This window comes from Hemitrygon akajei, chromosome 6, assembly GCF_048418815.1.
Source record: "Hemitrygon akajei chromosome 6, sHemAka1.3, whole genome shotgun sequence".
Lineage (NCBI taxonomy): Eukaryota > Metazoa > Chordata > Chondrichthyes > Myliobatiformes > Dasyatidae > Hemitrygon > Hemitrygon akajei.
Window position 1 is genome coordinate 3,180,168 of NC_133129.1, and position 22,399 is coordinate 3,202,566.

The following is a 22,399-nucleotide window of genomic DNA, read 5'->3' on the forward strand; positions in this document are numbered from 1 at the left end:
CGAGCTGCCAGCACAAGTGGTGCATGTGGGTTCAATTTCAATTGAAGAGCTTTGGTTCAGATGCAGGTCGATGGGACGAGGCAGATTACTGGTTCGGCATGGGCTCGATGGGCCAAAGGGTCTGTTTCTGTGGTGTACTGTTCCTTGACCCCATGACTATCAGCTTTATTTGTCACAGGCATGTCGAAACATACAGTGAATGTGTCATTTGTGTCAATAACCAACACAGTCTGAGATTGCACTGGGGGCAGTCGGCAAGTGTTGCCATGCTTCCAACGCCAACGTAACATGCCCACAACTTACTGACCCTAACCTGTATGATTCTGGACTGTGGGAGGAAACCGGAGCACCCGGAGGAAACCCACGTGGTCACGGGGAGAACGTGCAAGCTCCTTACAGACAGCGGTGGGAATTGAACACGGGCTGCTGGTGGGGTAGAGTGTTACGCTAACCACTGCACTACCTTTCCACCTGCCGATTAGCCACTGAGATTCGTCTGTGAGTGAGCGTCGATCCATCTGTGCAAACGAGGGGTGAATGCCGGGTTAAACGTAGACTTGCCGAAGGAGGCATTCCAAAGGCAGCAGTGACCACCCTCACTTCGATTCTCACTCGCTTTTGACCCTCAAATTTAAACATCCACCTTGCTGACCTGAATTAACTTAGACCTTGAGATTTAGGAGAGAATTGGGGTAATACTGTCACATGTACTGAGACACACTGAAAAGCTTGTCTTGCATTCTGTTCACAGAGATCAAATCATTACACAGGGGAGAGAGGGAGGGGGAGGGGGAGAGAGGGAGGGGGAGGGGGAGAGAGGGAGAGAAGGGGTAGGGAAGGAAAGAGAGGGAGGGGAGGAGGGGGAGGGAGGGAGAGAGGAGGGGGAGAGAGGGAGAGAAGGGGTAGGGAGGGAAAGAGAGAGGGGGAGGTGAGGGGGAGGAAGGGAGAGAAAGAGCGGGAGGGGGAAGGGGAATTGTCTGGAATTTCCCCCATACCAGACAGAGATGGAACCAGTTAGAATGCTTTCCATGTTGCATCTGTAGAAATTTGCTGGAGTCTTTGTTGACATACTGTCACGAACTCTGTGACGGTTAAAGAACCAGCAGAAATGGAAAACACTTTGGAGTCTGGGATTGCTATAAACTAATAGTGTTTATTAGTACCATCTTCAAGTGGTAAAACTACCAACCCAAGCCAGGATCATCACACACCGGTAGATTCCACAAGGTTACCTCAAACACACAACGTGATAGCCACTTATCCAGTTCCACGACATACGAAATAACTCCAACAGTGATTTGCCACAGGGGTGCCTTTCTTCAGTGAACTACCACACCCAGACAAGAGTAACACACAAGTGGTAATCACAAAGGTTTCCCCCTCACCAGAGAACCCACTCCTGTGGATTAACTACGTGACAGTCACACCCTCATATTCGAATGGAACTCAAACTCACCCTTACGGGCTACAGAGGAGAGAGTCCAAACAGTGACCTCTGACACTAGGTTTCTTCTGTTTCAAACCTTCCTCTCCCCTCTTCTCTTCCTTTAAAGACACCGACTGTGACCATAACCAAGGTGACCGTTCTTCTGTGGTAGAGTTATCAACCCAGGCCAGGGTTGGACACACAAATAACTCCCAACCGGTCACATCTTTTCTGCATTGCGAGAGCCACTGATCGATTTCCCCGAATCGATCCTCCAAAACCCACCTTCCTGTGAGCACAACAAGCTCATCCAGTCTCCAAAACCGTGTGTGTGTCTGGGCAACAGCGGACCTGGTTTTTATCTCAGCATGCTGAACACCAGCTGTCCATCAAACTGCTCCGTCCTCCTCTCTCTGAAGGAACTTTAACAAGCAGGCAACTGTCCTTGTGGAAAGGTAAACAACTTTCAGAGAAACCATAACATCAATCTTTCGAGCAGTTTCTCTCTCTCTCTCATTGCACTGGACGCCTCCCTCTCTCTCTTTGTAACAGCTCAAACTGTGTCCAAAAGCCAATCTCATTCTCCTGACATTTTAAAATGATTGTCCACAGAAAATATGAACCCTAGGGGTACATAACAACACCAAATCTCCTCAAACTCCAATGAAACATAGCCATCGTATTGTCTTCTTTGTAACTGCAATGATATGTCGGGGCCACAATAGACTCTCAGAGATGTTGACACCCAGAAATTTGAAAATGCTCACCCTTTCTACTTCTGATCCCTCGATGAGGACTGGTGTGTGTTCCCTTGTTTTACCCTTTCTGAAGTCCACAATCAGTTCTTTGGTCTCGCTGACGTTGAGTGCAATGTTGTTACAACACCACTCAGCTAGCTGATCTATCTCAGTCCTGTACGCCTTCTCATCCCCACCTCAAATTCTTCCAACAATATTTGTGACATGGGCAAATTTATAGATGACATTTGAACTGTGCCTAGCCACACAGTCATGTGTGTAGAGAGAGTAGAGCCGTGGGCTAAGCACAAACCCCTGAGATACACCAGTGTTGATTATCAGTGAGGTGGAGATGTTATTTCCAATCCACACAGACTGTGGTCTTCCAGTGAGAAAGTCAAGGATCCAGGAGGTGCAGAGGCCCAGGATTTGGAGCTTGTCAATTAGAACTGCAGGAATGATTGTGTTAAACGCTGAGCTGTAGTCAATACACAGAATCCTGATGTAAGTGTTAGCATTAACAAGAGAAAATCTGCAGATGCTTTCAGGCTTCTGTACCTTCTGCTCAGTGGGAGAGGGGAGAAGAGAGACTATCCAGGGTGAGTGGGGTGTCTTTGATTACGCTGGCTGCTTTACTGAGACGGTGGGAAGTGTAGACAGAGTTCAGTGAGGGGTGACTGGTTTCTGTGATGTGCTGAGACCTGTCCACAACTCTCTGCAGGTTCTTACCGTCCTATCAGACCAGTTACTGTCCGGAGCCTTGAGGCATCCACTCACGGAGATTAGAATTTTCCAGGGCTGAAATGTCCTCACTTCCTGGAAATGTTGAGTGCCACGTGGATGGTCACAGGTCTACATTGACGAGTTGTTTTCTATATTTCCATGTCTGCACCAGGGTTTATCGATTCAATGATAATTACCAAAACCATAGGAGCAGAATTAGGCCATTCAGCCCATCAAGTCTGCTCTGCCATTCCATCATGGCTGATTTACTATCCCTTTCAACCCCATTCTCCTGCCTTCTCCCTGTAACCTTTGATGCCCTGACTAATCAAGAACCAATCACTCTCTGCTTTAAATATACCCAATAGTTTGCCCTCCACAGCCATCTGTGACAATGAATTCCACAGATTAATCACCCACTGGCTAAAGAAATTCCTCCTCATCTCTATTCTAAATGGACTTCTTTGGATTCTGAGGCTGTGCCTCCCAGTCCTAGACTCCCCGACTATAGGAAACGTTCTCTCCACATCCACTCTATTGAGGCCTTTCAATATGTGACAGGTTTCAATCGATACACCCAGCACTTTGAAATCTGCCTTTGTCTGGTGTGACGGGAAGGTGACCGCAGTTTATCACATTTCTGACACGTTATACAGTAGAAACACCGGCCCTTCAGCCCAACTCCATGCCTGCCCCCTTAACCCTCGTTATCAATGTGCCTTCCAAATGCCTCTTAAATGATGTAACTGTAGGTCTCTCTGCAGCTCGTTCCACACCCACCACCCTCTGTGTGGAAAACACCGCCCTTCAGTTTCCTTTTAAACCTTTCCCCTTTGACCTTTAACCTTACACACCGCAGTAGCATGGTCGCAGTGCTTTACAGTGCCAGTGGTGAGATCTGGGTTCGATTCCAGCTGTCACCTGTAAGGAGTTTGTGTGTTACCCCTGTGACTGTGCGGGTTTCCAGTGAAGTCTCTGGTTTCCTCCCACATTCCAAAGACGTTTGGGTCGGGCTTAGTGAGTTCTGGACATGCTGTGTTGGTGCTGGAAGCGTGACAATACTTGCAGGCTGCCCCCCGCACAGTCCTCGCTGATTTGCAAACGACACTGTATAAGCTGGGGTGCCAACAGCTTCTGCACAGCACTGAATGTGTCAACGTGGAGCGGACAGCAAGCTTGTAAATCTGGCAGGAGCAAAGAATGTTGGGAATGGCAAGAGTGGAGTGCTGTGGGAGGGGTGCGGGACAGGTGGCAGAGAAGGTGTGCCGGGGGTGGGGGTGGTGCAGGACAGGTGGCAGAGAAGGTGTGCCGGGGGTGGGGGTGGTGTGGGACAGGTGGTAGAGAAGGTGTGCCGGGGGTGGGGGTGGTGCGGGACAGGTGGCAGAGAAGGTGTGCCGGGGGTGGGGGTGGTGCGGGACAGGTGGTAGAGAAGGTGTGCCGGGGGTGGGGGTGGTGCGGGACAGGTGGCAGAGAAGGTGTGCCGGGGGTGGGGGTGGTGCAGGACAGGTGGCAGAGAAGGTGTGCCGGGGGTGGGGGTGGTGCGGGACAGGTGGCAGAGAAGGTGTGCCGGGGGTGGGGGTGGTGCGGGACAGGTGGCAGAGAAGGTGTGCCGGGGGTGGGGGTGGTGTGGGTGATGTCACACCAGGCCTGAGGATTAGTCAATGACATTTGATTCCAAACACTTGGTTTGTTGATCATTACAGAATGTCTCACTGGCGCTTTCTGCTCCCTCTCTCTCTTCCCCTTTTCCCAACCGTGATTCCCCTCTCCCTGCCCCCTTCCCACTCTCAGTCCACAATAGAGACCCGTATCAGAATCAGGTTTATCATTGCTCACATACGTCATGAAATTTGTTTTTTTTAATGGCTGCAGTGCATAAAATTACTACAGCCCTGTGCAAAGGTCTTAGGCGCACTGTCTATATACTGTGTGTGTCTCAGCTTTTCCGCCAGTACTGTATACCCTCCAGTTTTAAACCCCCTACCCTGGGGGAAAGATCATCTTATCTCTGTGAAGTCCCCTCAGTCTCCTACGTTCAGGTACAATAGACCCAGCCTGTCCAGTCTCCCCTTATAACCAGTCCCAGTACCATCCACACTTTTGCATTCTGTCACTGACGTCCCTCCTATCCAGGGTGACGAGATCTGTACGCAGTACTCCAAATGCAGTCCGGTATGGCTGCTGTACAAGGTAGTCCGTGATGGAGTCAAACGTGCCAAGTGATGTCTTCACTGCCCTGACTGCTTGTGTCTCCACTTTCAGGGAACAATGTACCTGTACCCCTCAGTCTCTCTTCTGCAACTCTCTCCTGAGCCCTACCATTCACTCTGTTAGCGATCCACCATGAAGGACCCATCACCCAGGACATGCCCTCTTCTCATTGCTACCGTCAGGGAGGAGGCACAGGAACCTGAAGACACACTCAATGTTTCAGGACAACTTCTTCCCCTCCACCATTAGATTTCTGACTGGTCCACAAACCCACGAACACTACCTCACTATTTTTGCTCTCTTTTCACAATATTTATTTTTAAATATATTTCTTTTTGTAATTTCTAGATTTTTGATGCATTGCACTTCACTGCTGCCACAAAACAACAAATTTCACAACATATGTCAGAGATAGTGAACCTGATTCTGAATTCTTGCCTTGGTTTGTCATAAACTCACAGAGCACGACACACAGAAACAGACCCTTTGGCCCATCTAGTCCATGCCAAACTGTTATTCTGTCTATTCCCATCAACCTGCACTGGATCATAGCCATCTATATCCCTCTACCCCTCCCATCTGTATACTTACCTAAACTTTAAATGTTCACAAGTTAAGTTTATTATCATAGTATGTATGCAGAATGCAACTCTGAGATTTGCCTTTTCCAGATAGCCATGAAATATAGAAAACCTTAGAAACAGTTGAAAGAAAAGATATCAAATCCCCCCCCCACATGAAAACAAAGATAAACAAAAACTTGCAAATTCCAAACCCCTCCCTCGCACAAAAACTAACAGATCCCCCACACGGAGAACCAGCAACAAGAACATCAAACCCAAACCCCGAGCCTGCCAATTGGCAACAAGAGAGAATGGATACGATCACGGAAAAAACACATCAAACCGAAACAGGCCAATGTGAACTACAGTCCAATCTATAAATCTCAGAATTTCAATACCACCTCTGAGAGCATCCCCTCCGAGGACAGTGACTCGAACCAGTGACCCCTCCGAGGGCAGTGACTCAAACCAGTGACCCCTCCGAGGACAGTGACTCGAACCAGTGACCCCTCTGAGGACAGTGACTCGAACCAGTGACCCCTCTGAGGACAGTGACTCGAACCAGTGACCCCTCCGAGGGCAGTGACTAAAACCAGTAGCCCCTCTGAGGACAGTGACTCAAACCCGTGATCCCTCCGAGGACAGTGACTCGAACCAGTGACCCCTCCAAGGGCAGTGACTCCAACCAGTGACCCCTCTGAGGACAGTGACTCGAACCAGTGACCCCTCCGAGGACAGTGACTCGAAACAGTGACCCCTCCAAGGGCAGTGACTCAAACCAGTGACCCCTCTGAGGGCAGTGACTCCAACCAGTGACCCCTCTGAGTGCAGTGACTCAAACCAGTGACCCCTCCGAGGACAGTGACTCAAACCAGTAGCCCCTCGGAGGACAGTGACTCAAACCAGTGATCCCTCCGAGGACAGTGACTCAAACCAGTGACCCCTCCGAGGGCAGTGACTCCAACCAGTGACCCCTCTGAGGACAGTGACTCGAACCAGTGACCCCTCCGAGGGCAGTGACTCCAACCAGTGACCCCTCTGAGGACAGTGACTCCAACCAGTGACCCCTCCGAGGGCAGTGACTCCAACCAGTGACCCCTCTGAGGGCAGTGACTCGAACCAGTGACCCCTCCGAGGACAGTGACTCGAACCAGTGACCCCTCTGAGTGCAGTGACTCGAACCAGTGGTCCCTCCAAGTGCAGTGACTCAAACCAGTGACCCCTCTGAGGGCAGTGACTCGAACCAGTGACCCCTCCGAGGACAGTGACTCGAACCAGTGACCCCTCTGAGTGCAGTGACTCGAACCAGTGGTCCCTCCAAGTGCAGTGACTCAAACCAGTGACCCCTCTGAGTGCAGTGACTCGAACCAGTGGTCCCTCCGAGTGCAGTGACTCGAACCAGTGGCCCCTCCGAGGACAGTGACTCAAACCAGTGGTCTCTCCGAGGACAGTGACTCAAACCAGTGGCCCCTCCGTGGACAGTGACTCAAACCAGTGACCCCTCCGAGGGCAGTGACTCGAACCAGTGGTCCCTCCGAGTGCAGTGACTCGAACCAGTGGTCCCTCTGAGGACAGTGACTCAAACCAGTGGCCCCTCCAAGGACAGTGACTCAAACCAGTGGCCCCTCCGTGGACAGTGACTCGAACCAGTGGTCCCTCCGAGGGCAGTGACTCGAACCAGTGGTCCCTCCGAGTGCAGTGACTCAAACCAGTGACCCCCTGAGTGCAGTGACTCGAACCAGTGACCCCCTGAGTGCAGTGACTCGAACCAGTGACCCCCTGAGGGCAGTGACTCGAACCAGTGGTCCCTCTGAGGACAGTGACTCAAACCAGTGGCCCCTCCGAGGACAGTGACTCAAACCAGTGACCCCTCCGAGGGCAGTGACTCAAACCAGTGACCCCCTGAGGGCAGTGACTCAAACCAGTGACCCCCTGAGGGCAGTGACTCAAACCAGTGGTCCCTCCGAGGGCAGTGACTCAAACCAGTGGTCCCTCCGAGGACAGTGACTCAAACCAGTGGTCTCTCCGAGGACAGTGACTCAAACCAGTGGCCCCTCCGAGGACAGTGACTCAAACCAGTGGCCCCTCCGTGGACAGTGACTCAAACCAGTGACCCCTCCGAGGGCAGTGACTCAAACCAGTGACCCCCTGAGGGCAGTGACTCAAACCAGTGACCCCCTGAGGGCAGTGACTCAAACCAATGGTCCCTCCGAGGGCAGTGACTCAAACCAGTGGTCCCTCCGAGGACAGTGACTCGAACCAGTGGTCCCTCCGAGGACAGTGACTCAAACCAGTGGCCCCTCCGAGGACAGTGACTCAAACCAGTGGCCCCTCCGTGGACAGTGACTCAAACCAGTGACCCCTCCGAGGGCAGTGACTCGAACCAGTGGTCCCTCCGAGTGCAGTGACTCGAACCAGTGGTCCCTCCGAGGGCAGTGACTCGAACCAGTGGTCCCTCCGAGTGCAGTGACTCAAACCAGTGACCCCCTGAGTGCAGTGACTCGAACCAGTGACCCCCTGAGTGCAGTGACTCGAACCAGTGACCCCCTGAGGGCAGTGACTCGAACCAGTGGTCCCTCTGAGGACAGTGACTCAAACCAGTGGCCCCTCCGAGGACAGTGACTCAAACCAGTGACCCCCTGAGGGCAGTGACTCGAACCAGTGACCCCTCTGAGGGCAGTGACTCAAACCAGTGGTCCCTCCGAGGGCAGTGACTCAAACCAGTGGTCTCTCCGAGGACAGTGACTCAAACCAGTGACCCCTCTGAGGGCAGTGACTCGAACCAGTGGTCCCTCCGAGGGCAGTGACTCGAACCAGTGGCCCCTCCGTGGACAGTGACTCGAACCAGTGGTCCCTCCGAGGGCAGTGACTCGAACCAGTGGCCCCTCCGAGGGCAGTGACTCGAACCAGTGACCCCTCTGAGGGCAGTGACTCGAACCAGTGGTCCCTCCGAGGGCAGTGACTCAAACCAGTGGTCCCTCCGAGGACAGTGACTCAAACCAGTGGTCTCTCCGAGGACAGTGACTCAAACCAGTGACCCCTCTGAGGGCAGTGACTCGAACCAGTGGCCCCTCCGAGGACAGTGACTCAAACCAGTGGTCTCTCCGAGGACAGTGACTCAAACCAGTGGCCCCTCCGTGGACAGTGACTCGAACCAGTGGTCCCTCCAAGGGCAGTGACTCAAACCAGTGACCCCCTGAGTGCAGTGACTCGAACCAGTGACCCCCTGAGTGCAGTGACTCGAACCAGTGGTCCCTCCGAGTGCAGTGACTCGAACCAGTGGCCCCCCCGAGTGCAGTGACTCGAACCAGTGACCCCTCCAAGGGCAGTGACTCAAACCAGTGACCCCTCTGAGGGCAGTGACTCGAACCAATGGTCCCACCGAGTGCAGCGACTCAAACCAGTGACTTGAACTTCTCTTAAATTTTAAACTGGAACTGCTGGCAGATCATTCCACCCTCTCACCACTCTGAGAGAAGAAGTTCCCCTTCATGTTCCCTTTAAATATTTCACCTTTCACCCTTAACCCATGACCTCCAGCTCTCATCTCACCCACCCTCAGTGAAACAAGCCTGCTTGCATTAACCCTATCTATACCCCTCATAATTTGTATATCTCTGTCAAATCTCCTGTCATTCTGCTACACTCCAGGGAATATCATCCTCACCTATTCATCCTATTACTGTCATTCAGGTCCTCAAGTCCCAACAATATCTTTGTAAATTTTCTCTGCACTCTTTCAATCTTATTGGCATACTTCCTGTAGGTTGGTGACCAGAACGGTACACAATATACCAAATTAGCCCTCACCAACATCTTATACAACTTCAACATAACAGCCCATCTCCTGCACGCAATACTCTGAATAATCAGGGCCAGTGTGCCAAAAGCTTGCTTTATTTTAATTGTCTCTCTTTATCTATCTATCTCATATCTATCTATATGTTTATATACATAGAAATATATAATTTATTTATTTCAAGACAATACAGCCATTGTTGGTAGAATCTCAGGTGGTGACGAGTGGGCGTACAGGAGTGAGATATTCCAACCAGTGGAGTGGTGCCTCAGCGATAACCTGGCACTGAATGTCAGTAAGACGAAAGAGCTGATTGTGGACTTCAGGAAGGGTAAGACGAAGGAACACGTACCAATCCTCATAGAGGGATCAGAAGTGGAGAGATTGAGCAGCTTCAAGTTCCTGGGTGTCAAGATCTCTGAGGATCTAACCTGGTCCCAACATATTGATGCAGTTATCACCATGTAACCATATAACAACTACAGCACAGAAACAGGCCATCTAGACCTTCTTGGCCCACTGGGTCAGTTGTAATCTTGGATAACCACAACTGGGAACATGCTGTGATTTCATGATATTGGTTCTTTTCTCGACAGGAATGTTCCACGTTCGACCCGATCGGAGCAGGAACAGAAGCCGCCTCAGTCAGGTACTGAGCTGACAGCGCGAGGGGGTGAACCAGTCACGGCTCCCAGGGGAACGATCAATAACAAATCTAGAACAGGCAGGGAGCTCCATCAGCCAAGGAAAGAGCAGAGCAGCTTCGGATTCACTGGAACGTACAACAATGCAGCACAGAACAGGCCCTTCAGCCCACCATGTCATGCTGACCCTTCAATCTACTCTAAGATCAATCCAACCTTTCCCTCCCACACAGCCCCCCATTTTTCTATCATCCATGTGCCTATCCAAGAGTCTCTTCAATGTCTGTTACGTATCTGCCTCTGCCACCAGCCCTGGCAGCATATTCCACACACCCACCACTCTCTGTGTGAGAATCCCTTCTCAGACATTCACCCAAATGTATTTCTCCAATCACATTAAAATGTATGCCCCTCGTATTAGCCATTTCCACCTCTTAATGACCACACAATCTTATCATCTCATCAAGACATCTCTCATCCTCCTTCACTCCAAAGAGAAACCCCTAAGTTGCTCAACCAATCCTCATAAGACATTCTCTCTAATCCAGGCAGCATCCTGGTAAATCTCCACTGCATCCTCTCTAAAGTTTCCACATCCTTCCTATAATGAGGCAACCAGAACTGAACACATTACTCCAAGTGTGGTCTAAGCAGGGTTTTATAGAGCTGTAACACTACCTCACAGGTCTTGAACCCAGTCCTCCGACTAATGTAGCCAAACCACCATATGCCTTCTTAACAACTTTCAGGGGATATTTGCGTGGAGTTCTGCACAGGAACTTTCCAATGAGATGGGAAGGATGGTAGGGTACAGGAACCGTGGTGTACAAAGGCTGTTGTAAATTTAGTAAGAAGAAAAGAAAAGCTTACGAAAGGTTCAGTAAACTAGATAATGAATAGAGATCTAGAAGATTATAAGGCTAGCAGGAGTGAGCTTAAGAATGAAGTTAGGAGAGCCAGAAGGGGCCAGGAGAAGGCCTTGGTGGACAGGATTAAAGAAACCCCCAAGGTATTCCACAAGTATGTGAAAGGCAAGAGGATAAGATGGAGAGAATAGGACCAATCAAGTGCGACAGTGATAAAGAGTGTATTGAACTGGAGGAGATAGCAGAGATACTTAATGAGAACTTTGCTTCAGTATTCACTACGGAAAAGGGTCTTGGCGATTGTAGGGATGACTGACAGCAGACTGAAAAGCTTGAGCATATAGATATTAAGAAAGAGGATGCGCTGGAGCTTTAGGAAAGCATCAAGTATGATAAATCAAGTTGGAGATGTACCCCAGGCTACTGTTGGAGGTGAGGGAGGAGATTGCTGAGCCTCTGGCGATGATCTTTGCATCAACAATGAGGAAGGGAGAGGTTCCGGAGGATTGGAGGGTTGCGGATCTTGTTCCCTTATTCAAGAAAGAGAGTAGAGATAGCCCAGGAAATTATAGACCAGTGAATCTTATTTCAGTGGTTGGTAAGTTGATTGAAAAGATCCTAAGAGGCAAGATTTATGAATATTTGGAGAGGCGTAATATGATTAGGAGTAGTCAGCATGGCTTTGTCAAAGGCAGGTCGTGCCTTACGAGCCTGATGAATTTTTTGAGGATGTGATTAAACACATTGATGAAGAAAGAGCAGTAGATGTAGTGTATATGGATTTCAGCAAGGCATTTGACAGGGTACCCCATGCAAGGCTTATTGAGAGAGTAAGGAGACATGGGATGCAAGAGGACATTGCTTTGTGGATCCAGAACTGGCTTGCCTACAGAAGGCAAAGAGTGGATGTAGACAGATCATATTCTGCGTGGAGACCGGTCACCCATGGAGTGCCTCAGGGATCTGTCCTGGGACCCTTACTCTTCGTGATTTTTATAAATGACGTGGATGAGTAAGTGGAGGGATGGGTTGGTAAATTTGCTGATGACACAAAGATTGGGGGTGTTGTGGATAGTGTGGAGGGCTGTCAGAGGTTACAGCGGGACATCGATAGGATGCAAAACTGAGCTGAGAAGTGGCAGATGGAGTTCAACCCAGATAAGTGTGAGGTGGTTCATTTTGGTAGGTCGAATAAGATGGCAGAATATAGTATTAATGATAAGACTTTAGGTAGTGTAGAGGATCAGGAGGATCTTGAGGTCTGAGTCCATAGGACACTCAAAGCAGCTGCGCAGGCTGACTCTGTGGTTAAGAAGGCATACGGTGCATTGGCCTTCATCAATTGTGGGATTGAGTTTAGGAGTCGAGACGTAATGTTGCAGCTATATAGGACCCTGATCAGACCCCACTCTGAGTACTGTGCTCAGTTCTGGTTGCCTCACTACAGGAAGGATGTGGAAACCATAGAAAGAGTGCAGAAGAGATTTACAAGGATGTTGCCTGGATTGGGGAGCATGCCTTATGAGAATAGTTTGAGTGAACTCGGCCTTTTCTCCTTGGAGCAACGGAGGATGATAGGTGACCTGATTGAGGTGTATAAGATGATGAGAGGCATTGACTGTGTGGATATTCAGAGGCTTTTTCCCAGTGCCGAAATGGCTAACATGAGTGGGCACAGTTTTTAGGTGCATGGAAATAGGTACAGAGGAGATGTCAGGGGTAAGTTTTTTTACGCAGAGGGTGGTGAGTGTGTGGAATGGAATGCTGGTGATGGCAGTGGAGTTGGATATAATAGGGTCTTTTAAGAAACTCCTCAATAGGTACATGGAGCTTAGCAAAATAGAGGGCTATGGGTAACCCTCGGTAATTTCTAAAGTAAGGACATGTTTGGCACACCTTTGTGGGCCGAAGGGCCTGTATTGTGCTGTAGAGTTTCAATGTTTCTAACTTAACCACTTAACCACCATAAGCTATAGGAGCACAAGTAGGCCATTTGGCCCATCAAGTCTGCTCTGCCATTCAATCATGGGCTGATCCAATTCTTCCAGTCATCCCCACTCCCCTGCCTTCTCCCCCATTCTGTTTGATGCCCTGGCTAATCACTAACCTATCTATCTCTGTCTTAAATACACCCAACAACTTGGCTTCCACACCTGACTGTGGTAACAAATACCACAGATTTACCACCCTCTGACTAAAGTAATTTCTCCTCAACTCTGTTCTAAATGGACGCCCTTCATTCCTGAAGTTGTGCTCTCTTGTCCTGGACTCCCCTACCATGGGAAATAACTTTGCCATATCTAATCTGTTCAGGCCTTTTGACATTCGGAATGTTTCTATGAGATCCCCCCCTCATTCTCCTGAACTCGAGGGAACACAGCCCAAGAGCTGCCAGACATTCCTCATCCGGTAACCCTCTCATTCCCTTGCATTCCCATTCTGATGCTCTCAGGAGAGTGAGAGTAATGGATATAAGAATGTCTCTCTCTCTGAAGGGTGACTGCAATCTGCTGTCCCTTCTGATCAGAATGCACACTAGACTCAGTAGACGATTGACAGTTGAGCGTCAATAACTTTTCGAGGCTGCCTGTCAGTGGGAAGTAACCATCATTTGAAAGCCACCAGGAGTCTGACTGTCTCGTTGTCACGGTGAGCACCGGCACAATTCAACCCAGGAGTGGAGGAACAGCAGACTCCGTCATTGTGAGTGATGACGACAACTGAACACAGGAGCAGAGAAACTTTGGACTCCGTCATGGTGAGCACTGACGACAACTGAACCCAGGAGTGAGCGAATGGCAGACTCTGTCACAGTGAGTGCTGACGATGACTCAACCCAGGAGTGGAGGAACAGCAGATTCTGTCATGGTGAACACTGACGACAACTGAACACCGGAGTGGAGGAACGGCAGATTCTGTCACAGTGAACGCCGGTATGACTGAACCCAGGTGCTCCCATGAAGAGACGGAAACAAGGGATTAGTCATAGGAATACCGACAGAGTATCAGAGAGACGATCGAGCGACACTGTGAGACTAATCATTCTCCACAAACACAAGCACTCCACTCAGCACTAAATGAGAGTCCCCTTTCAATAATCATGGAAAGCAGAAAACCCGTGCCAGTCACAATTAACTTGACCAGATTAAACAGAAAACACAAGGCCAAGGTAACATGTCTGAACAACTGGCGTCCTGTTGCACTCACCTCAGTAATAAGCAAATGCTTTGAGAGGCTGGTCAAGGACAACATCTGCAGCATGCTACCACCCACACTGGACCCCCTACGATTCGCCCACCGACACAACCAATCAACTGATGATTCAATAGCCACAGCTCTACACACTGTCCTTACACATCTGGAGAAGAAGGATGCTTATGTGAGAATGCTGTTCTTGTATTACAGTTCAGCATTCAACACCAGAATCCCGCCCCCCCACCACCAGGCTCAACAAGGAGCCTAGAGACCTCGGCCTTCACCCTGCCTTGTGCAGCTGGATCCTGGACTTCCTGTCAGATTGCCAGCAGGTGATGAGAGTGGGCTCCCTCAACTCTGTCCCTCTGACCCTCAACACAGGTGCCCCTCAGGGCTGTGTACTACGTCCCCTCCTTTACTCTCTGTGTACCCATGACTGTGTCGCCACCCACAGCTCCAATCTGTAATTAATTTTGCTGACAACACTACACTGATCATCTCAAATAATAACGAGGCAGCCTACAGAGAGGAAGTCACCACCCTGACACAGAGGTGTCAAGAAAACAACCTCTCCCTCAACGTCGCAAAAACAAAGGAGCTGGTTGTGGATCACAGGAGGAATGGAGACAGGCTCAACCCTATTGACATCAATGGATCTGGGGTTGAGAGAGTGAACAGCTTTAAGTTCCTCGGCATAAACGTCACTGAGGATCTCAAGTTGTCTGTACATACTGGCTGTGTGGTGAAAAAGGCACAACAGTGCCTCTTTCACCTCAGACAGATGAAGAAGTTTGGTATGGGCCCCCAAATCCTAAGAACTTTCTATAGGGGCACAACTGAGAGCATCCTGACTGGCCGCATCATTGCCTGGTATGAGAACTGTACTCCCCTCAATCGCAGGACTCTGCAGAGAGTGGTGCGGACAGCCCAGCAGATATGTAGATGTGAACTTCCTACTATTCAGGACATTTACAAAGACAGGTGTGTAAAAAGGGCCCGAAGGATCATTGGAGACCTGAGTCATCCCAACCACAAACTGTTCAAGCTGCTACCATCCAGGAAATGGTACCACAGCATTAAAGCCAGGACGAACAGGCTCCAGGACAGCTTCTTCCACCAGCCATCAGACTGATTAATTCATGCTGATACAATTGTATTTCTATATGAAATTGACCGTCCGCTCTACTTACTATTTATTATAAATTGCACATTTCGATGGAGACGTAACATAAAGATTTTTAGTTCTCATGTAATAAAGTCAATTCAGTTAAGGACTCTCGTTAAGGCAACAATCAGTAAATACGGGTGCTGAAGAAACCGAGACACCCAGCACTCTCCGGCTCCCCACAGAGCTCTGCAGGACAGATTCAGTCGTATTGCCACTTTGGGTCCCTCACACCATCGAGCAGGCACACATTCATTATCAAAGTACACATCTGTCACCATATACAACCCTGAGATCCATTTTCCTGCAGGCATACTCAATAAATCAAATAACAATAATAGAATCAATGAAAGACCACACCAACAAGGCAACAACCAGTGTGTAAAGACAACAGGCTGTACAAATGCAAAATGAAAGAAATAATTATAGTAAATAAATAAGCAATAAGTATCGAGAACACGAGATGAAGAGTCCTTGAAAGTGAGTCAGTAGATAAGAAACATAGAAAACCTACAGCCAGCACAATACAGGCCCTTCGGTCCATAAAGTTGTGCTGAACATGTCCCTACCTTAGAAATTACTAGGCTTCTAACTTTCTAAGCTCCATGTACCTATCCAAAACTCTCTTGAAAGACCCTATCATATCCGCCTCCACCACCGTTGCTGGCAGCCCATTCCACGCACTCACCACTCTCTGAGAAAGAAACTTACTCCTGACATCTCCTCTGTACCTACTCCCCAGCACCTTAAACCTGTGTCCTCTCGTGGCAACCATTTCAGCCCTGGGAAAAAGCCTCTTACTATCCATATGATCAATGCCTCTCATCTTGTACACCTCTATCAGGTCACCTCTCACCCTCATTTGCTCCAAGGAGAAAAGGCTGAGTTCACTCAACCTATTCTCATAAGGCATGCTCCCCAATCCAGGCAACATCCTTGTAAATCTCCTCTGCACCCTTTCCATGGCTTCCACATTCTTCCTGTAGTGTGGTGACCAGAACTGAGCACAGTACTCCAAGTGGGGTCTGACCAGGGTCCTATATAGCTGCAACATTACCTCTCAGCTCCTAAATTCATTTCCACATTTGATGAAGGCCAATACACTGTATGCCTTCTCAACCACAGAGTCAACCTGCGCAGCTGCTTTGAGCGTCCTATGGACTCGCACCCCAAGATCCCTCTGATCCTCCACACTGCCAAAAGTCTTACCACTAATACTATATTCTGCCATCATATTTGACCTACCAAAATGAACCACTTCACACTTATCTGGGTTGAACTTCATCTGCAACTTTGCAGCCCAGTTTTGCATCCTATCAATGTCCCGCTGTAACCTCTGACAGCCCTCCACACTATTCACAACACCTCCAACCTTTGTGTCATCAGCAAACTTACTAACCCATCCCTCCACATCCTCATCGAGGTTATTTATAAAAATCATGAAGAGTAAGGGTCCCAGAACAGATCCCTGAGGCACTCCACTGGTGACCGACCTCCATACAGAATATGACCAGTGTGCAACCACACTTTGCCTTCTGTGGGCAAACCAGTTCTCGATCCACAAAGCAATGCCTCCTTACTTTCTCAATAAGCCTTGCACGGGGTACCTTATCAAATGCCTTTCTGAAATCCATATACACTACATCTACTGCACTTCCTTCATCAATGTATGTAGTCACATCCTCAAAAAATTCCATCAAGCTCTTAAGGCACGGCCTGCCCTTGACAAAGCCATGTGGACTGTTCCTAATCATATTATACCTCTCCAAATGTTCATAAACCACTGAGGTAAGACTCACTGAGGTAGGACACACTGATCTATAATTTCCTGTGCTATCTCTATTCCCTTTCTTGAATAAAGGAACAACATCTGCAACCTTACAATCCTCCAGAACCTCTCCTGTCCCCATTGATGATGCAAAGATCATTGCCAGAGGCTCAGCAATCTCCTCCCTTGTCTCCCACAGTAGCCTTGGGTACATCTCTTCCAGGACCAGCGACTTATCCAACTTGATGCTTTCCAAAAGCTCCAGCACATCCTCTTTCTTAATATCTACATGCTCAAGCTTTTCAGTCTGCTGCAAGTCAGCACTACAATCACCAAGATCCTTTTTCATAGTGAATACTGAAGTAACGTATTAAGTACTCCTGCTATTTCCTGTGATTCCATTCACACTTTCCCACTGTCATGTTTGATAGATCCTATTCTTTCACGTCTTATCCTCTTGCTCTTCACATACTTGTAGAATGCCTTGGGGTTTTCCTTAATTCTGCCCACCTAGGCCATCTCATGGCCCCTTCTGGCTCTCCTAATTTCTTTCTTAAGCTCCTTCCTGTTAGTCTTATAATCTTCTAGATCTCTAACATTACCTAGCTCTTTGAACCTATTGTAAGCTTTTCTTTTCTTCTTGACTAGATTTATTACAGCCTTTGTACACCATGGTTCATGTACCCTACCATAACTTCCCTGTCTCATTGGAACGTACCTATAGAGAATTCTACACAAATATCCCCTGAACATTTGCCACATTTCTTCTGTACATTTCCCTAAGAACATTTGTTCCCAATTTAAGCTTCCAAGTTCCTGCCTGCTAGCCTCATATTTTCCATTACTCAAATTAAATGCTTTCCTAACTTGTCTGTTCCTATCCCTCTCCAATGCTATTGTGAAGGAGATAGAATTGTGATCACTATCTCCAAAATGCTCTCCCACTGAGAGATCTGACAGCTGACCAGGTTCATTTCCCAGTACCAGATCAAGTACAGCCCCTCCTCTAGTGTCAAGAAACCTTCCTGAACACACCTAACAAACCCCACCCCATCTAAACACCTTGGTCTACGAGATGCCAATTGATATTTGGGAAATTAAAATCTCCCATCACGACATCTCTGTTCCAGCTGTTACCATCCGGGAATTGGTACCGCAGCATAAAAGCCAGGACCAACAGGCTCTGATACAATTGTGCTTCTTTGTTATATTGACTATTCTGTTGTACATAATATTATTATAAATTACTATAAATTGCTCATTGTTCATTTGGATGGAGACGTAACATAAAGATTTTTACTCATGTATATGAAGGATGTAAGTAATAATGTCAATTCAGTTCAGTTCAATTCAGGAACTCAGCACCTATCTACTCTCCTGTCTGTTACACCACTGAGGTTTCGGGCAGCAATGGCGGTCCTCCATCTCTGGCCTACTTCATCATATCGGTAGCTTTCACAACTGTCAGTCACGCAAGTCCCAAGTAGAGACTCAGAAATACCATCGCACTCAGATGTAGAAGGATTCTTCACTGCTGGTTCCATAACAGATTTGATTGACCAGTCAGGGTTGTTAGCCCTGAGCTGAACCCCAAAACTGGAGAGCCAGTGGACCTCTCTCAGACCGGCCTCTGCCCTTTGACCTGTTTGGCATGGCTGACCCTACCAAGAGCCAAAGCATAAAACCTAAACTCCAGCCAACATAGCTTTCCGAGTCATTGAGGCACACGGGCCTCCGAACCCTATGACAAGGTTGTGATCCTCTTAGAAGAGGCAGCATCTCTGGAGAGGAATAAACGTTTGATGTTTCAGGATGAAACCTTCATTCCCCTCCATAGATGCTGCCTGACCTGCTGAGTTCCTTTAGCATTTGAGTGTGTTACTCTGGAGAGGTTTTAGACTCAGATGTGTAAGGCCTACAGAAACAAACAGCCTGAACATTTCAGCTAATTCACAGGGGAAAAGCAAGTCCCATGGAACGAGGACCCAGAATAAACTCAAAGGGCCAAACTTCCTTCTGTCCTGTGACCATCCTGTGTTTTGTGACAGCACAAGACAACGGCAGTGAGTACGACAGCGTTCTCTTCAATCGCAGTGAGAGAGGTCAACATCAGTGCCTCATTTGCTGAGGAATTTTATCTAATTTGTATTCAGAACTTAACCAGACGATCGACAGACCCTTTCAATTTTCTTAAAGGTGCTGAAACAGATATGAGTCAGTGATTGAGAATATCATATTTACACTCAGTGGCCACTTTATTAGGTACACCTGTACACCTGACTCAGTACTTTGATTTATGAAGGCTATCGTACAAAACTCTTTTGACAACACTGTGTACTGTGGACACCACTCTCCAAGGTCTTGTACAGTCTGTAGGTAGTTTAAAGCTCCATATAAATGTGAGCTGTGAGGTGTTGTAACATTTCTTGCTTTCAGACATTAGTCGATTCGAACTAATCACTCTCCTCCTTACAGAGCAGTCAGATTCCTTCACTTATGCCAGCATTCCAACAGAACCTGGGAAGGCAAGAAAACCTCAAACTGAAGATCAAGGTACAATCTCCATTTACCGTTCATCATTTCTCAGACTGCCTGCTGACCATCGAATATTGAAAACCTAGATAGAGCGGAATTGGAGAGCATGTTTCCGAAAGTGGGGAAGTCTAGGACCAGAGGATACAGCCTCAGAATGGAGGGATGTCGTTATAGAACAGAGATGAGGAGGAATTTCTTCAGCCAGAGGGTGGTGAGGAATTCATTGCCACAGACGGATGTGGAAGCCAAGTTACTGGGTTTATTTAAAGCAGATGTTGATAGGGTCTTAATTAGTGAAAGATTATGGGGAGAAGGCAGGAGAATGGGGTTGAGAGGGAAAATAAATCAACCATGATAGAATGGTGGAGTAGACTCGATGGGCTGAATGGCCTAATTCTGCTCCTGTGTTTTACGGTCTTATGTTTTCTTTTAACATTTTACCTTTACACTTAACCTATGACCTCTAGTTCTAGTCTCATAGAAACATAGAAATCTACAGCACATTACAGGCCCTTCAGCCCACAGTGTTGTGCCGACCATGTAACCTACTCTAGAAACTACCTAGAATTTCCCTACAGCATACCCTCTATTTTTCTAAGCTCCATGTACCTATCTAAGAGTCTCTTAAAAGACCCTACTGTATCCACCTCTAACACCTTCGCTGGCAGTGCATTCCACACACCCAATGCTTTCTGTCTGTGAAAACTTACCCCTGACATTTCCTCTGTACCTACTTCCAAGCACCTTAGGACTGTGCCCCCTCGGTGGGTTTTCTCACCCAACCTCAGTGGAAAAAGCCTGCTTGCATTTATCTTATTACTACCCCTCATAATTTCCCATCCCTCTATGAAATCTCCCTTCATTCCCCTACACTCCAGGGAATGAAGCCTCAACCTCTTTAATCTTTCCCTATAACTCAGGTCACCAAGTTCTGGCAGAATCCTTGTAAACTTTCTCTGCACTCTGCACTTTCAATCTTATTCATATCTTTTCGGTAGTTAGGTGACCAAATCTGCACACAATACTCCAAACTGGGCCTCACCAATGCCTTATACAGCTTCAACATAACATTGCAACTCCTGACTTTGATTTGCTGTCGATTCAGACGAATCCCTCTCCTTACAGAGCAGCCAGATTCCTGCACTTATGCCACTATTTTGATTAGAGGTGAGAAGGCAAGCAAACCACAAGCTGAAGATCAAGGTACAGTCTCCGCTTACCTTTCACCATTTCTTGGATCACTTTGAGGTCATCCTGCTGACTAACAGAAAGTTCTTCTTCAATTCCAGGTGGGCAGAAGCAGGAAGCTGGACCTCCAGGTGAGGCTTTCTCTCAAGGTATTCTTGAAAATGATCTCCTTCAACTGCTCCATTCACCCGTCCTTTTCATTCACAGGGTGTGTGTCTGGCTGCCGCTGGATCCTGCAGTCCACCTCACTGTGACTGGAGGGAAGGATTGGAGAAGCAGTGAAGAGTGGGAGAAGAGAGGGGAGGGAGAACGAAAGAGAGGGAGAGGGGAAAGGGGAGAGAAGGTGAGGGAGGGGAAAGGCGATAAAAGAGAGTGAGGACAAGGGGAGAAGGAGAGACAGAAGGGGTGACGGAAAGACAGATGGGGAGTGGGAGAGGGAGAGGGACAAAGAGGGGAAGGGAGATGAAGGGTGAGAGTGGGGTGAATGGAGGGAGAGACGGAGAGGGATAGGTGGGAAGGGGGATAGTTATGGGAGGGGGAGACAGAGTGAAGAACGGAGGGACAGGGTGAGGGGGAAGGGGGAAATTGAGGGAGGAGGAATGAGGAGGAGGTGTGGGAGATGGAGAAAAGGGGAAGGGGAGGGGGAAGAAGGGGAGGGAAGCATACTTTGTATGCTCTTGTTGCACAGGTGAGGACACTAGCTGGGAGACAGTGGTGTACGAGACAGGAATAGGGAATGGTGAGCTGACTGCACAGGCCCTTTGAGTTTCCTGTTCATCAGAGAGGCCTGGCCAGTCTCAGACTCAGATTCATGTATTTATCACCCATACATCGAAACAGACAGTGAGATGTGTCATTTGCGTAAAGAACCAACACAACACAAGGATGTGCCGGGGGCAGCCCACAAGTGTCACCACACATTCTGGCACTAACATCGCACACCCACAATGTTCAGCAGAACAACACGAACAACAAGAGAACAACAACCATGAAAAAAACAAGCACTGCAAACAAGCCCTTTCCTCCCTCTCACCCCACCCCCCCACACCGTCAGGCTTCCAACCCTGGGATAGACCACCTCCGGGCCTTCAGCTGCCAGTGGGCTCACAGACATCAGGTCTTGGATTTCTAGATATGCCAACCCTGGGCCTTAACTTCTGGGCAGGCCAACTTCAGTCTTCAACCTTCAGTCTTCAATCTTCAGTCATCAATCTTCCAGTATTCACAGAGACCACAAGATATAGGAGTAGAATCAGGCCATTTGGCCCATTGTTTATGCTCCCCCACTTCAGCACAGCTGATCAAACTTTTTTCTTGGCCTCAATCTCCTGCCTTCCACCACCCTCCCCCCATATTCCTTCATGCCTGACCAATCAAAAATCTATCAACCTCTGCCTTGAGGGACCCTGAGCTCCAGGCTCCTAACTTGGGAATCGCAGCAACCTCCAAACGAGAGGTTGAGTGGGGAGGGGAGTGGTGGGTCACTGGCCCTCATGACTCCGATCCAGTGAGACACCAACCTGGGGGACAGAGGGTGGTGGATAGAGAAACTCCTGGCCCAACAGTCGGACATTTTCCT

At 48.5% G+C, this 22,399-nt stretch overlaps 1 protein-coding gene across 2 annotated transcripts in view; it reads left to right on the plus strand.

Annotated features, from left to right (window-relative positions):
• The window catches only part of LOC140728817 (uncharacterized), an 84,902-nt gene that overhangs the window by 60,253 nt on the left and 2,250 nt on the right, over positions 1–22,399 (plus strand). The window contains exons 4-7 of one of the 2 annotated variants that reach the window (XM_073047789.1): positions 10,056–10,108; positions 19,573–19,650; positions 20,758–20,835; positions 20,922–20,951. In XM_073047789.1, coding sequence (XP_072903890.1) covers positions 10,056–10,108; positions 19,573–19,650; positions 20,758–20,835; positions 20,922–20,951 — 239 coding nt within the window. The remainder of the gene's footprint in view (positions 1–10,055; positions 10,109–19,572; positions 19,651–20,757; positions 20,836–20,921; positions 20,952–22,399) is intronic. The other variant, XM_073047791.1, reaches the window with a different exon arrangement.